Below are 13,982 nucleotides of genomic sequence, written 5' to 3'. Positions count from 1 at the left end.
TGAACAGCTCCAGGGAGGAGGCAAACACAAGCTCCCTGAGCAACCTGTGCCAGTGCCTCCCCACCCTCAAGAGCAAGAATTTCTTCCTCATCTCCACTCTCAATCTCCCCTCTCCCAGCTCAAAGCCATTGTCCCTCAGCCTGGCACTCCCAGCCCTTGTCCAAAGTTCCTCCCCAGCTCTCCTGGAGCCCCTTCAGGTACTGGCAGGCTGCTCTAAGGTCTCTCTGCAGCCTTCTCTTCTCCAGGCTGAACAGCCCCAACTCTCACAGCCTGTCCCAGCCTGGGGAGGTTCTGCAGCCCTCTGATCATCTTTGTGGCCTCCTCTGGACCCTCTTCAGCAGGTCCATGTCCTTTTTATGCTGGGAGCACCAAAACTGGAGGCAGTGCTGCAGGTGTGGTCTCAGCAGAGCAGAGGGGCAGAATCCCCTCCCTGTGCTGCTGCTCTCCCTGCTCTGGCTGCAGCCAGCACACAGCTGCCTGCTGGGCTGCCAGCGACCAGTGCTGGCTCCTGGGCAGTTTGGCACCAACTGACACCCCCAAGGCCTTCTCCTCCAGGCTACTCTTGAGCCACTCCTCACCCAGCCTGGATTTGTGCTTGGGACTGCCCTCACCCAGGTGCAGAACACTGCAGTTGGCCTTGTTGAACTTCTTGATGTGGCTTGGGTCCACCTTTCATGCCTAATGCAACCTCATCCCAAATGCCTACACCCTATCCCATGCCTGTGCCAACCATCATCCCAGAGCCTGTTTCCTGAGTGCTGGATCCAGTGCAGTTGTGCACAGCCATGTGATAAGCAGAGCAACTTCTGCTTCAGTCACAGCTGACTGCTGACAACAAAGAACTGCTCCTGTGGACAGGTTTCTGCTCTATGTGGCATCCTTTCAGTGTGGGCACCACCAGCAGGCAAGGCAGCATTCCTCTAGGACACACCAGTTCCACCTCCTCCAAACCCTGACTCCCAGTGTGTCCAGCTGCAGCTTCCCTAGAGTCCCAAGCAGGATGCAACAGGGAGAGAAGCCTCTTCACAGGCTCACAGGATGTCAGGGGTTGGAAGGGACCCAGAGAGATCATTGAGTCCACTCCCCCTGCCCGAGCAGGACCACACAATCTCGCTCAGGTCACACAGGAACACATCCAGACAGGCCTTGAAAGTCTCCAGAGGAGGAGACCCCACAGCCTCTCTGTGCTGCAGAGAACTCCCAGGCTCACAGGATGTCAGGGGTTGGAAAGGACCCAAAGAGAGCATCGAGTCCAACCCTCCTGCCGGAGCAGGGCCAGACAACGTAGCTGAGGTCGCGGGGAGCTTGCAAAGCTGTGCCGAGGGCGGCAGCACCTACCGATGGCTCCCAGGGTGACCAGGGTGTTCTGCCTGGGGTTGATGTGCCTGTCGTAGGGGCGGGTGCCGTACATGTGGGCGGCGCTGTTGACCAGCCAGGTGACGTTGAGGGAGATGGTGTAGCGCAGGATGGAGGCCAGGAAGTAGGCGTTCCACAGGCTCTCGCCCCACAGGCACCACGGCACCACCGTGGGGATCACGAAGCACATCAGCACCACGGAGCTCTTGTAATACCTGCAGGGACACAACAGGACGCTGTCACCACGCTGGCAACGACAGAGGGGGCGACTGACACGATGCCAGAGCTGCTGGCAGCAGATGGGGGCACCTCACCCAAAAGGGGAGAGGGATTTCATCGTGGGGGCTGGCTGGACTCATCCACAGGGCTGTGAAGAAATGGGATCTGGGGAGGAGGCTTTGAGCTGGGAGAGGGGAGAGTGAGAGTGGAGATGAGGAAGAAATTCTTGCTGATGAGGGTGGAGAGGCACTGGCACAGGTCGCCCAAGGAAGTTATGGATGCTCCCTCCCTAAAGGTGCTGGAGCATGTCCAGAAGAACGTCAGTGAAGCTGGTGAGGGGTCTGGAGAAGAGAAGAGGGCTGGGGAGGAGCAGCTGAGGGAGCTGGGTGCGTTAGTGTGGAGAGGAGGAGGCCGAGGGCAGAGCTCATTGCTCTCTGCAGCTCCCTGAGAGGAGGCTGCAGTGAGGTGGGGGTTGGGCTCTTCTGCCTAGATGCAGGTGATAAGAGGAGAAGAAATGGCCTGAAATTGTGCCAGGGGAGGGTTAGGTTGGAGATGAGGAACACTTTGCTGCAGGAGTGGTCAGAGATTGTTAGAGGCTTCCTGAGGAGGTGGTGGAGTCCCCATCCCTGGAGGTGTTCCAGGAAGGTGTGGCCCTAGCACCTGGGCACGTGGTTTAATGGCTGTGGTGACCTTAGGTCACTGGTTGAACCTGATGATCTTGGAGATGTTTTCCAACCAAAGCACTTCTGTGATTCTGTAAGGCATAGCCTCCCTGCAGAAAATGACTTCTTCACTCCACCACATCTGCAGACCAAGCAGAGCAGCAGAGCCTGCCTCTCGTGGGATGCTGCTGGCAAAGGCAGTAACAGCCAAGAGCAGCTGCAGCAAACTGTGAGGGAGCTTCTGCAAGAAAACATTGTCGGTGAAAGCAGCAGCACCTGGAGGGCAGTGAACTCCTCACTCCTGGGCCTCTTCTGAGGCAGGGGCAGCTCTGCTAGTGCACAGAGATCTCTAATGCATAAAGCCAATTGATTTCTGGGCTCAGCTGACAGCTCCCCTCACCCACATCACACTCAGAAATCCCTTGATGTGGCTTGCCAAACGCCTGCAGGCAGAGCCAGGCCTGTGCCTAAAACACAGGTACTGAGAGCATGAACCACAGTGCTCAGTTCCCACCCTCAGGAAGTGTGGAGCAGACTGAACTGGGTCTGTCCTAATTCTCAAGGCACATCATCAGTCCTGTGGAGAGTGACAGCCTTGGGAAGGGCTTGACCCTTCCAAAGATGGGATTGCAGAGTGAAACTTGCACCTCTGCATCAAGGCAGCTGCTCACAGATTCTCAGAATGGTAGGGGGGGAAGGGACCTCTGCAGATCATCAAGTCCAGCTCCACTGCCAAGGCAGGGTCACCTGGAGAAGGGCACATGAGAACACATCCAGAGAGTCTCCAGAGATGGAGACTCCACCACCTCTCCCAGCAGCCCACTCCAGTGCCAATCACTCTTGCTGTGAAGAGCTTCCTCCTAACATCCAGCCTGAACCTGCTCTGGCACAACTGGAGACTGTGTCCCCTCCTTCTGTTGCTGCTTGCCTGGCAGCAGAGCCCAACCCCACCTGGCTACAGCCTCCCTGCAGGCAGCTGCAGACAGCAATGAGCTCTGCCCTGAGCCTCCTCTGCTGCAGGCTGCACACCCCCAGCTCCCTCAGCCTCTCCTCACAGGGCTGTGCTCCAGGCCCCTCACCAGCTTTGGCGCCCTCCTGTGGACACCTTCCAGCACCTCAGCATCCTAAACAGTGGACACAGCACTCAAGGTGTGGCCTGTAGGACTGCATGGGGTTGTTGTGGCCAAAGTGCAGAACCTGGCACTTGGCCTCGTTAAATCTCCTGTCCTTGTGCATGAGATCCTTGGACTCACAGAATGCCAGGGGCTGGAAGGGACCTCGAAAGCTCATCCAGTCCAATCCTCCTGCCAGAGCAGCATCTCCTGTGCCAGATTACACAGAAATGCTTGCAGGCAGGTTTTTGATATCTCCAGAGAGGGAGACTCCACAACCCGCCCTGGGCAGCCTGTTCCAGGGTTCTGTCACCCTTACAGGGAAAAAATTCCTCCTCATGTTCCCATGGAGCTTCCTATGCCTTAGTTTCCACCATTGCCTTGTCCTGTCACTGGGCATCACCCAGCAGAGCCTGGCTCCAGCCTCCTGGCACTCACCTTTTACAGATTTATGAACACTAATGAGGTCACCTCTCAGGCTCCTCTTCTCCAAGCTAAAGAGCCTCAAGCTCCCTCAGTCTCATAGGAGAGATGTTCCACTCCATCATTTTTGTGGCTCCGTGCAGGAATCTCTCAAGCAGTTCCCTGAGATCCTTCTTGAACTGAGAGGCCCAGAACTGGACACAATATTCCAGATGTGGCCTGACCAGGGCAGAGTAGAGGAGGAGGAGAACCTCTTACAAACTACTAACCACAGCCCTTGTAATACACCCCTGAATCATAGAATCAGTCAAGGTTGAAGGCACCACAAGGATCAGCCAGTTCTAACCTCCTGGCCATGCTCAGGGACACCCTACCCTAGATCAGGCTGTCCACAGCCTCAGCCAGCCTGGCCTGAGACACTTCCAGGGATGAGGCTTCCACCACGTCCCTGGGCAACCCATTCCAGGCTCTCACCACCCTCATGGTGAAGAACTTCTTCCTAAGATCCAGTCTGAATCTCCCCATTTCCAGCTTTGTTCAGTTCCCCTCAGTCCTGTCACTCCCTGATATCCTAAAAAGTCCCTCCCCAGCTTTCTTGTAGGCCCCTTCAGATACTGCAAGGTCACAATAAGGTCACCTTGGAGCTTTCTCCTCTCCAGACTGAACAGCCTCAATTCCCTCAGTCTCTCCTCACAGCAGAGCAGCTCCAGCCCTCTGGTTGTCCTTGTGGCCCTTCTCTGGACACCTTCCAGCACCTCCACATCCCTCTTCTAACAGTGGCTCTAGAACTGGATGCAGTACTCCAGGTGAGGTCTCAGCAGTGTGGAGCAGAGCAGGAGGCTCACTTCCCTCACCTGCTGCCCACACTTCTCTTGCTGTAGCCCAGACTCTGGTTGCTCTCTGGGCTGCAAGAGCACACTGACAGCTCCTATTGAGCTTCTCCTCCACCAGCACCCCCCAAGTCCCTTTCTTCAGGGCTGCTCTCAAATCAGGCACTGCCCAGCCTATATTGGCTGGCCTTGGCCTTCTTGGCTACCAGAGCAGAGTTGCTCAATGTCACCCTAGTGTTGCATGAGACGACCTGTTGGAGCTAGTCCAGAGGAGGCCACAAAGATGCATGGAGGGCTGGAGCAGCTCTGCTATGAGGACAGGCTGCAAAAGTTGGGGCTCTGCAGCCTGGAGGAGAGAGGTCTTTGAGGAGACCTTGGAGTGGCCTTTCAGTACCTGAAGAGGGGCTGAGGAGGGACTACTGACAAGGTCTTGTAATGACAGGACGAGGAGGAATGGGTTTAAACTGGCAGAGGGGAGACTGAAACTGGATGTTAGGAAGAAGTTCTTTCCAGTGAGGGTGGCGAGACACTGGCACAGGTTGCCCAGGGAGGTTGTGGAGCACAGAATCACCCAATGTGATCTTTGATCACATTGGGTGATTCTGTGCTCCACAACCTCCCTGGAGGTGCTCAATGCCAGGTTGGATGATACCTTGAGCAACCTGTTCCAGCGGCAGGTGTCCCTGCCTATGGCATGGGGACTGCAACTTTGTGCTTTGAGATCCCTTCCAACCCAAACCATTCTGTGACCTTCGAGGCTTCCTTCCAATGCCGCACGCTCCGCGAGCTGGGTTGAAAGAACCTCTTCCGCACCTCACCTCAACCTAAGGACCCCCTGCTCTCTCTCCTCCTCCTCCTCACTTACTTCCTCTGGAACCTGACCACAGGGTCATCCAGCAGGTCGGTGAAGTCCAGCTGCCTGCCCTTCTCGATGACGTCGCGGTGCTTGCGCACGAAGAGCCAGCCGATGTGGGCGAAGAAGAAGCCGCGCCGGGCGTTGTGCGGGTCCGCGTCCGTCTCCGAGTACTTGTGGTGCACCCGGTGGTCCCGGCTCCACTCGTAGATGTCGTTCTGCAGCCAGAGCAGAGTGGGGGAGAGAGGAAGGAGGAGGCCTCAGCATCATTGCTTCCAGCTCATTCCTCATGAGGGACCCAGCTGGAAGAAGAGACTCAACGCCCACCTCACCGCAACCTCCCGTACGGTGAGGTGGGCGTTGGGTCTCTTCTTTCAAGTGTTAGAATGAGATGGGAATGGGCCTCAAGCTGCACCAGTAGAGGTTTCTTAATCGCCAGCCTAAAAGTGTGGTTTGGCATTGGAAGAGGCTGTTCAGGATCTTATTACTGTCTACAACTACCTGAAGAGAGGCTGTAGCCAGGTGGGGGGTGGCCTCTTCTCCCAGGCAACCAGCAATAGAAGAAGGGGACACAGTCTCAAGTTGTGCCAGGGTAGGTATAGGCTGGATGTTAGGAAGAAGTTCTTCACAGAGAGAGTGATTGGCATTGGAATGGGCTGCCCAGGGAGGTGGTGGAGGCACCGTCCCTGGGGGTCTTCAAGAAAAGACTGGATGAGGCACTCAGTGCCATGGTCTGGTTGATTGGTTAGGGCTGGGTGGTAGGTTGGACTGGCTGAGCTTGGAGGTCTCTTCCAACCTGGTTGATTCTATGATTCTATGGAGTCGCCGTCCCTGGAGCTGTTCAAGGCAAGGTTGGACGTGGCACTTGGTGCCATGGTCTAGCCTTGAGCTCTGTGGTAAAGGGTTGGACTTGATGATCTGTGAGGTCTCTTCCAACCCTGATGATACTGTGATACTATGATACTATGATAAGGATGATAGGATGGAGGGACTTAGGGAGATCTTCAGGTCCAACCCTTCCCGCCAGAGTAGGACCATAGAATCCAGCACAGGTGGCACAGGAATGCAGCCAGACAGGGCTGGAAAGGCTCCAGAGGAGACTCCACAACCTCTCTGGACAGCCTGTGCCACTGCTCTGGACCCTGACAGTAAGGAAGTTCTTCCTCATGTTGAGGTGGAACTTCCTGTGCTGCAGTTAACATCCATTGCCTCTTGTCCTGTCCCAGGGAGAAGGTGATGGAGAAATCAGAAGAGAGGTGGTGGAGTCACCATCCCTGGTGGTGTTCAAGTGCCTTGAGGGGAGACCTCATTGCTCTCTACAACTCCTTGAAAGGACGTTGCAGTGAGGTGGGGGCCTCTTCTCCCTGGTATCAAGGGATAGAATGAATGGAAATGGCTTGAAATTGTGCCAGGGGAAGCTTAAATTGGAGATGAGGGAAAATGTCTTTGTTGCAAGAGTGGTCAGGGATTGGAAGAGGCTGCCCAGGGAGGTGGTGGAGTCCCCATCCCTGGAGGAGTTCCAGGAAGGTTTGGCCATTGCACCTGGGGACATGGTTTGGTGGCCACAGTGGTGCTGGGTTGAAGGTTGGACTCAATGATCTTAAAGGTCTCTTCCAAGCAGAACAATTCCCTGGTTCTATGTAGAGCTTGGGGATATGGCCTGGTGCTGGACCTGGCAGACTGGGGTTGATTCTATGATCACAGAGGTCTTTTCCAAGTGAAATTGTTCTGATTCTGTCATTTCTCAATAAAGGTTATCCACTAAGACACCCACAGGGATTCCAGCTTTGTCGTCAGCCAACCCAGCACCCTGCTGCTGCCAGTGCCCAAACAGAATGGGACATGCTCTGGGGGCAGCAGGCCCAGGCTAAGGACAGCTGTGCCCAGCTGCATTTGCCAGAGCAGTGCCCTGTGCTGGAAGCATGGCAGAAGGCATTGCCCTTTCACTAGCTGCCAGCACTGGAGAGAAAGCTCTGAGGCCACCCCTGCTGCTGAGAGGACTCCAGGAACAAGTGCAAAGAGCAGCTGAAGAATGCAGCTCAGAGGCCTCCCTGTGCAGCATCAGCCTGGCAGAGATGCCCTCTGCCAGCAAGAGTAAGAGCCCTGGAAGGATCCCACCTCCACTGCACTCTGTTGTGCTCAGCCCTGTGCTGTTGTCACACTGTGGTCACAGCAATGCTGGGAGTGGGCTGGGAAGGAGTGGGACATTTTTCTGCAGCACTGAGTCATCTTCATTCTTAGAATCATAGAATCAGCCAGGCTGGAAGAGACCTCCAAGATCATCCAGGCCAACCTAGCACCCAGCCCCATCCAGTCAACCAGACCATGGCACTAAGTGCCTCAGCCAGGCTTGGCTTCAACACCTCCAGGGATGGCAACTCCACCACCTCCCTGGGCAGCCCATTCCAATGCCAATCACTCTCTCTGCCAACAACTTCCTCCTCACATCCAGCCTAGACCTACCCTGGCACAACTTGAGACTGTTCCCTTGTCCTGTTGCTGCTTGCCTGGCAGCAGAGCCCAACCCCACCTGGCTACAGCCTCCCTTCAGAGAGCTGCAGACAGCAATGAGCTCTGCCCTGAGCCTCCTCTGCTGCAGGCTGCACACCCCCAGCTCCCTCAGCCTCTCCTCATAGGGTTTTTCTGCCTTCAAACAAACAAAACCCCACCAACCCAAAACCATAAATCACAGATGATAAAGGAGGAGTACAGAGGTGGGTGAAGGGCTTCTTTTCATCCTCTGTTGAGGTACATGAGAAGCCAACCAAAGAGTCTGAAGGGAACAAGCTGGAATCTCAAGGCACAAGACACACATGGCACTGGGTGCCAGCAGGAGTTCCAGCAGCTCACCTTGCTAAGTTCAGTTTCAGTACAGCTCGGTTCTGAGCAGCCAAACGAGGAACTAAATTCACACCAAGAAGATGCTGGATCTGGGCAAACTCCTACCACCAGCTGAGTGTTACACAAACATCTCTGAGGTCTGAGATTGACTATCAGTAAGCACGGAGCTAGGAACAGGCTGCTTTGCAGACACATTTGAGCTTTACAGGTGAAAAGTGATAGGTAAAGCAGGGCCAAGCAGATGCCTGCTCTGCTCTCCTTTCTGGGCACATCCAAATCTGCAGCTGCCTGGGTGGGCAAAGAGACCTGACTGCACAGACATATCTGCATCCAGTAGGCCCTTCCACATGTTTCCACCTTGTTCTGTGAAGTGTGAGGCCTGAGCTGTGCCACAGACAGGCTGCTGACAGGGTGCTGAGGCGCCGAGCCAGGCACATTCAGTCTGGTGCTTACTGAATGGCTGCTTCTAGGCTGTCTAATGCCTGCTGCTGGGTGGGCAGTGAGAGGGGCTCTGCACGCCCTCAGCCAGCAGCAAACTTCTTGCTGATATGTTTTAATTTCTTTTTGTGTCTCGAAGCTGAGGGGGTCCCTGTCCAAGACAGAAAGCTGCTGGAGGCCAGGAATCTGAAGAGGGAAGCACAAGCCCACCTGGAAAGCCATGGAGTTAGCTGCAGCCAGGAAGATGCGCAGAGGCAGCTTGGCTTTGTAGGAGCGGTGGCTCCAGAGGCGATGGGCACCAGCTGTCACCCCCAGGGCTGTCATCAGGAAGCAGAAATAGGCTGCAAGACAGAAACACACAACACAGGATGTGCCAGGGGCCGACTGCCATTATCCCTGCTTGCTTGGATGTAAAGGTGATTGGTGTCCCTTCCTGCCACTGCCTGGAGGGTCACCCAGAAGTGAGGTTCTCAGCCCAGCTGTGCCCTATGGGGCCACAACATTTCACTTCCCACCCCTCCCCGTTTAGCCAGTGCCCAGGAGAGGATAGCAGCACCAAAGTCCCATGCTGTGACATGCACTCACCAAGTACCTGGGAGTGAACCTTTCTCACTCATGTGACAGGAGTGGCACCAACTCTCCTAATGGGACAGTGCCAGGGTGCTACAGAGATGTCTCTTTCACACAGAATGGTAGGGGTTGGAAAGGGTCATCACTGAGCCCAACTCCCCTGCCAGAGCAGAGTTACTCAGGGTAGGTCACACAGGAACACATCCAGGTGGGTTTTGAAAGTCTCCAGAGAAGGAGACTCCACAACCAATCTGGGCAGCCTGCTCCAGGGCTCCAGCACCCTGACAGTGACAAAGTTTTCCCTTCTGTTCCCCTGCTACCTCCTCTGCTCCTAACCCTAACCTCCATTGCCCTTGTCCTGTCATTAGGCAGCACTGAGCAGAGCCTGGCTTTGTCCTCCCAGCACTGTTTTTCACACTGTGGACCTGTCCCAAACTCCTGTCATCTCCTGCACAGCAAACCAAAGCTCTGCTCACCAAACACAACAGACAGAAAGGCCCTGGGGAAAGATGAAGCATAGAATCCTGGAATGGCACCAGGTGGAAGGGACCTCAGAGATCATCTACTCCAACCCTCCTGCCATGCACAGGAACTAGAATCACAGAATCCAGCAGGTTGGAAGAGACCTCCAAGCTCATCCAGGCCAACCTAGCACCCAGCCCTAGACAACCAACCAGGCCATGGCTGAGTGCCCCAGCCAGGCTTTGCTTCAACACCTCCAGGCACAGCAACTCCACCACCTCCCTGGGCAGCCCATTCCAATGCCAATCACTCTCTCTGCCAGCAACTTCCTCCTAACATCCAGCCTGGACCTCCCTTGGCACAACTTCAGACTCTGTCCCCTCCTTCTGTTGCTGCTTGCCTGGCAGCAGAGCCCAACCCCACCTGGCTACAGCCTCCCTTCAGGTAGCTGCAGGCAGCAATGAGCTCTGCCCTGAGCCTCCTCTGCTGCAGGCTGCACACCCCCAGCTCCCTCAGCCTCTCCTCACAGGGCTCTGCTCCAGGCCCCTCACCAGCTTTGGCGCCCTCCTGTGGACACCTTCCAGCACTGCAACATCTCTCTTGGGTTGAGGAGCCCAGAACTGGACACAGCACTCAAGGGGTGGCCTGAGCAGTGCTGAGCACAGGGGCAGAAGAACCTCCCTTGTCCACTAGATTTGGTTGCCCAAGGCCACATCCAGCCTGGCCTTTGTAAACCTCCAGGGATGAAGCTTCCACAACCACCTTGGGCAACCTGTTCCAGAGTCTCACCACCCTCATACTGAAGAACTTCTTCTCAAGTCTAGTCCTAGTGCTTGTGGATCTGTTCTCTTTCAGCTTCAATACATTTCCCCTGGTCCCCTCTCCAGACACTCTGATGATCTCAAGGTCAGTGGTTGGACCTGAGGACCTTAAGGGTCTTTTCCAACCTGAATGATTCTAAGAAGGAGCAAGCAGCACAGACAGTGCAGAGGGAAAGGAAAAATCCACACAAGAAAAATCCCCATGACCAACCTGGAACCCAAAGAGTTAATGCTGAGGTTCTTTTTAGTTCAGCAAGGGACTTGCTGTACAAAGCAGCTGCTAAAATAGTCAGATCAGTCTCCTGCCTGCTTTGTGAGCTCTGCAACTGGGCTGACTTATCAAAGCAGAAATCATACTCCCAGGGGAGCTGCAGCACTTCCAACTCAGCTGAGCTGTGCTAGCCTTGCTGCCTCCACACACCATCCCAGGCCACCACAGGGAGCAGAGGCTCTCAGCTCAGAGCACAGATGAGGAGCACTAATGTGGAGCTTCTCCTAGCCTGGAGCAGTGCTGCAAGGCTGCCAGGAGCACAGCTTGGGAGAGGGTTGAGCTGGAGGGTGGCAGAGGAGGCTGTCAGCAGCCAGAGAAGATGGATGAGAAGAAGAGCAAGCTGGCAGCATCCCCACCTCCTCAAGATGCCCAGATGAGGTCAAGAAGTGTTTCCATGGTGCTGTCCTCACCAGGAAGCCAAGCTGGCCACCGTGCTGACTGCATGGAGAGGGCTGCTTGGCAAATGAGAGGTGCTTGAGGTAAGGAGGATGGAGCTAGAAAGGGTGCCTGAGGGGTAAGGAAGATGGAGCTAGAAATGGGCTAGTGGAGGACTCCCAGGTCACAAGCCTGGAGACAGAGCACACAAAGCTGCTGTGCAGGCAGGGCCAGGAGCTAAGAGAGCCTGAGCAAGGGAGTTCTGCCAGCACAGCAGCCTGAGCAGGAGCTCTGAAGCCACCTGCCAAAAGGTTGTGTCATGCTAATACCAAGGTAAAAGAAAACAAAAGTGGCAGAATGAGGACTTGGGGAGTTGAAACAATGAAAAGTCAAGAGCTAACAACAGAAAAAGCTGCCTGGAGAGGCCTGAGACTGGAGAGGCCACAGAGCAGCCAGTGAATCCAGGTGAAGGCTGGCATCCCTGGTGCTATTCACAGCAAGCTAGAGCTGTGCCACCCCAGTTTCCCACTGAAGCCCGAGGAAGAAGAGGCAAAGCCTTTCAAGCCATTTTCTGATCATTGATTCAGTTTTGCCTCACTGATGGGCTGAAGGCAGTGCTAAACCTCTGCTTCAGTGAGCTGCTGGCAGGGAGCCCTCTGCCTGGCATGGAGCTAAGTGTGCCACTGGGCTGGGAACACGTCCCAGTGGTGACTGCATGGCTCTGCAGGACAGCTCACGCCTGCTGTGGGGTTCTTCTGCCACACACAGACCCAAAAGCAGCTCCTCAGCCTCAACTCCCAGTGAGCATGGCTGGTGTGAGCATTCAGCTCTGCCAATGAAGACATTGCTGTCGTTAGGTCCATGTCACCCTCACACCCCTGCACCCTCTGGATACTGGGGCAGTTCATGGCCATGAGCTCCACAGGTCTGCAGGGGCCTCCTGAACCTTCAACTCCTGCTCATAGAATCATAGAATCAAGCAGGTTGGAAGAGACCTCCAAGCTCATCCAGCCCAACCTAGCACCCAGCCCTGGCCAGTCAACCAGACCATGGCACTAAGTGCCCCAGCCAGGCTTGGCTTCAACACCTCCAGGCACAGCAACTCCACCACCTCCCTGGGCAGCCCATTCCAATGCCAATCACTCTCTCTGCCAACAACTTCCTCCTAACATCCAGCCTAGACCTCCCCTGGCACAGCTTGAGACTGTGTCCCCTTGTTCTATTGCTTCTCCTACTCTAAAAGTTTTCTTTGTTGGGTACACTGAGATTAAGAGATGAATTATCTTCTTCAGCCCCCAGGATGGTGTGGAATGCCATGTGCCATGCCCCTGGCTCCCCAGTGCCATGGCTAGCTTGGCCTGGGCAGGTGGTGGAGCCCCAGGTTCACAGAGCTTTGGAGGATCCCAGCTGGCTGTGGCTGGCTTTGAACCACTGCCTGCTCAGAGCAATGACTACAGCAGCTTTAGCCGAGGGCAAGTCCACTTCTTTCCCATTTCTCTGAACATAATGGCTTCACGACAGTTCCCCTGGGCAAGTAGCCTCTAGACTTTCTCTGACAGCAGGTCACAGGCATGCCCACAGCTGTACTCAGCTATGCCTGCCCAGGCGCCCATGGCAGCCAGGAGAGTGCCCACAGTTGTAGGGAAGTCCCAGGAGGTGGCTCTGATCTCATCACCTCACCAGCTGGATCCCTGATCACAGGCAGCTGGGCTGCAGCAGCAGCCAGAGCCCTCTGCCACCCCCACCGCACACAAAACCAATGTCCCCAGCTCTAGCTGCCATCCTGGCTAGGACCAACACTCTGCAGGGAGGTTTAGGGCTTGCTGCAGGTGCAAGACAGCTCTGAGACCTAGGTGCAGGCCTGTGCCAAGAGGTCCCAGCTCCACACAGCTCACACACCAAGCTCTGAGAGCTGCCTTTGACTGGAGGGTAAAGCAGGATCTGCTTCAAAGCAGGATGACTGAATCCAGGAGGGCAAAGGTTTCAAGTGGGCTCCTTGCATCTCCCTAATCCTTCTCAAGATTTCAAGGCAGAACTACTTTCAAACACAGGACTCTTACTTCCTTTTTCTGTTGTCTCTGACACTCTCCCTGCAAGCTGTGGAACTCACAAACCACACATTACTGGAGTAAAGTGGTGTGAAATACCCCTACAGGGATCAGGGCATCCTTCCCCTGAGCAGGCAGCACACACTCCTCGCTGCAGAAGCATTTCCAACCAAGACTTCACAGACACAGCACAGCATCAGCAAAATGCTTCTGAACTGGAGCAGAGGGAAGAAGCATTTACAAGAGGGAACAACCAGGATGAGGAAAGAAGGAGTAAGCCTGTGCTAAAGGACAAAAGAGAGAAGCAGAGCAGAGGAACAGCGAGCTGAGGCGAGGGAGATGAGATGCAGGAGGTTAAACCACCCTGCAAACATGGAGCTGGCAGGTTGCTAGGCTTCCAAACACTCTGCCTCTACACAGATGCTATTTATGGGAACATGCCAGAATCAATAGGCAGAAGATTTTTAGTCAACATTCTTATTAATGACCTGAAACAAAGGTAAACAGCATATTAATTACAACTGCAGAGGATGCTAAATTGGGAGCAGCAGTGAGAGAGCTAAGAGACACCAAAGGATCCATGCAGAAACAGGGGGTGACAAAAGGCTCCAAATAAAGACCTGCCTGGATAGAAAGAGCAAAGCAAAGCAGCTCAGGGGGCAGTAACTGCAGGTAGGGCTCTGCAATGAGGATGAGGGCAA

General features: G+C 54.9%; 1 protein-coding gene across 2 annotated transcripts in view; it reads right to left on the bottom strand.

Annotated features, from left to right (window-relative positions):
* The window catches only part of SCD5 (stearoyl-CoA desaturase 5), a 28,202-nt gene that overhangs the window by 2,761 nt on the left and 11,459 nt on the right, over positions 1–13,982 (bottom strand). For both annotated transcript variants that reach the window (XR_010303632.1, XM_064149613.1), the window contains exons 2-4: positions 8,945–9,075; positions 5,468–5,673; positions 1,339–1,571 (exon numbers count right to left, since the gene is read on the bottom strand). Coding sequence is in view for 1 of the 2 variants with exons in the window: in XM_064149613.1 (XP_064005683.1) it covers positions 1,339–1,571; positions 5,468–5,673; positions 8,945–9,075 (570 nt within the window). In the remaining variant the exon portion in view is untranslated. The remainder of the gene's footprint in view (positions 1–1,338; positions 1,572–5,467; positions 5,674–8,944; positions 9,076–13,982) is intronic.

This window comes from Pogoniulus pusillus, chromosome 10, assembly GCF_015220805.1.
Source record: "Pogoniulus pusillus isolate bPogPus1 chromosome 10, bPogPus1.pri, whole genome shotgun sequence".
Lineage (NCBI taxonomy): Eukaryota > Metazoa > Chordata > Aves > Piciformes > Lybiidae > Pogoniulus > Pogoniulus pusillus.
Note: the sequence above shows the minus strand (reverse complement) of the source record. Positions and strands in the feature narration are given on the sequence as shown.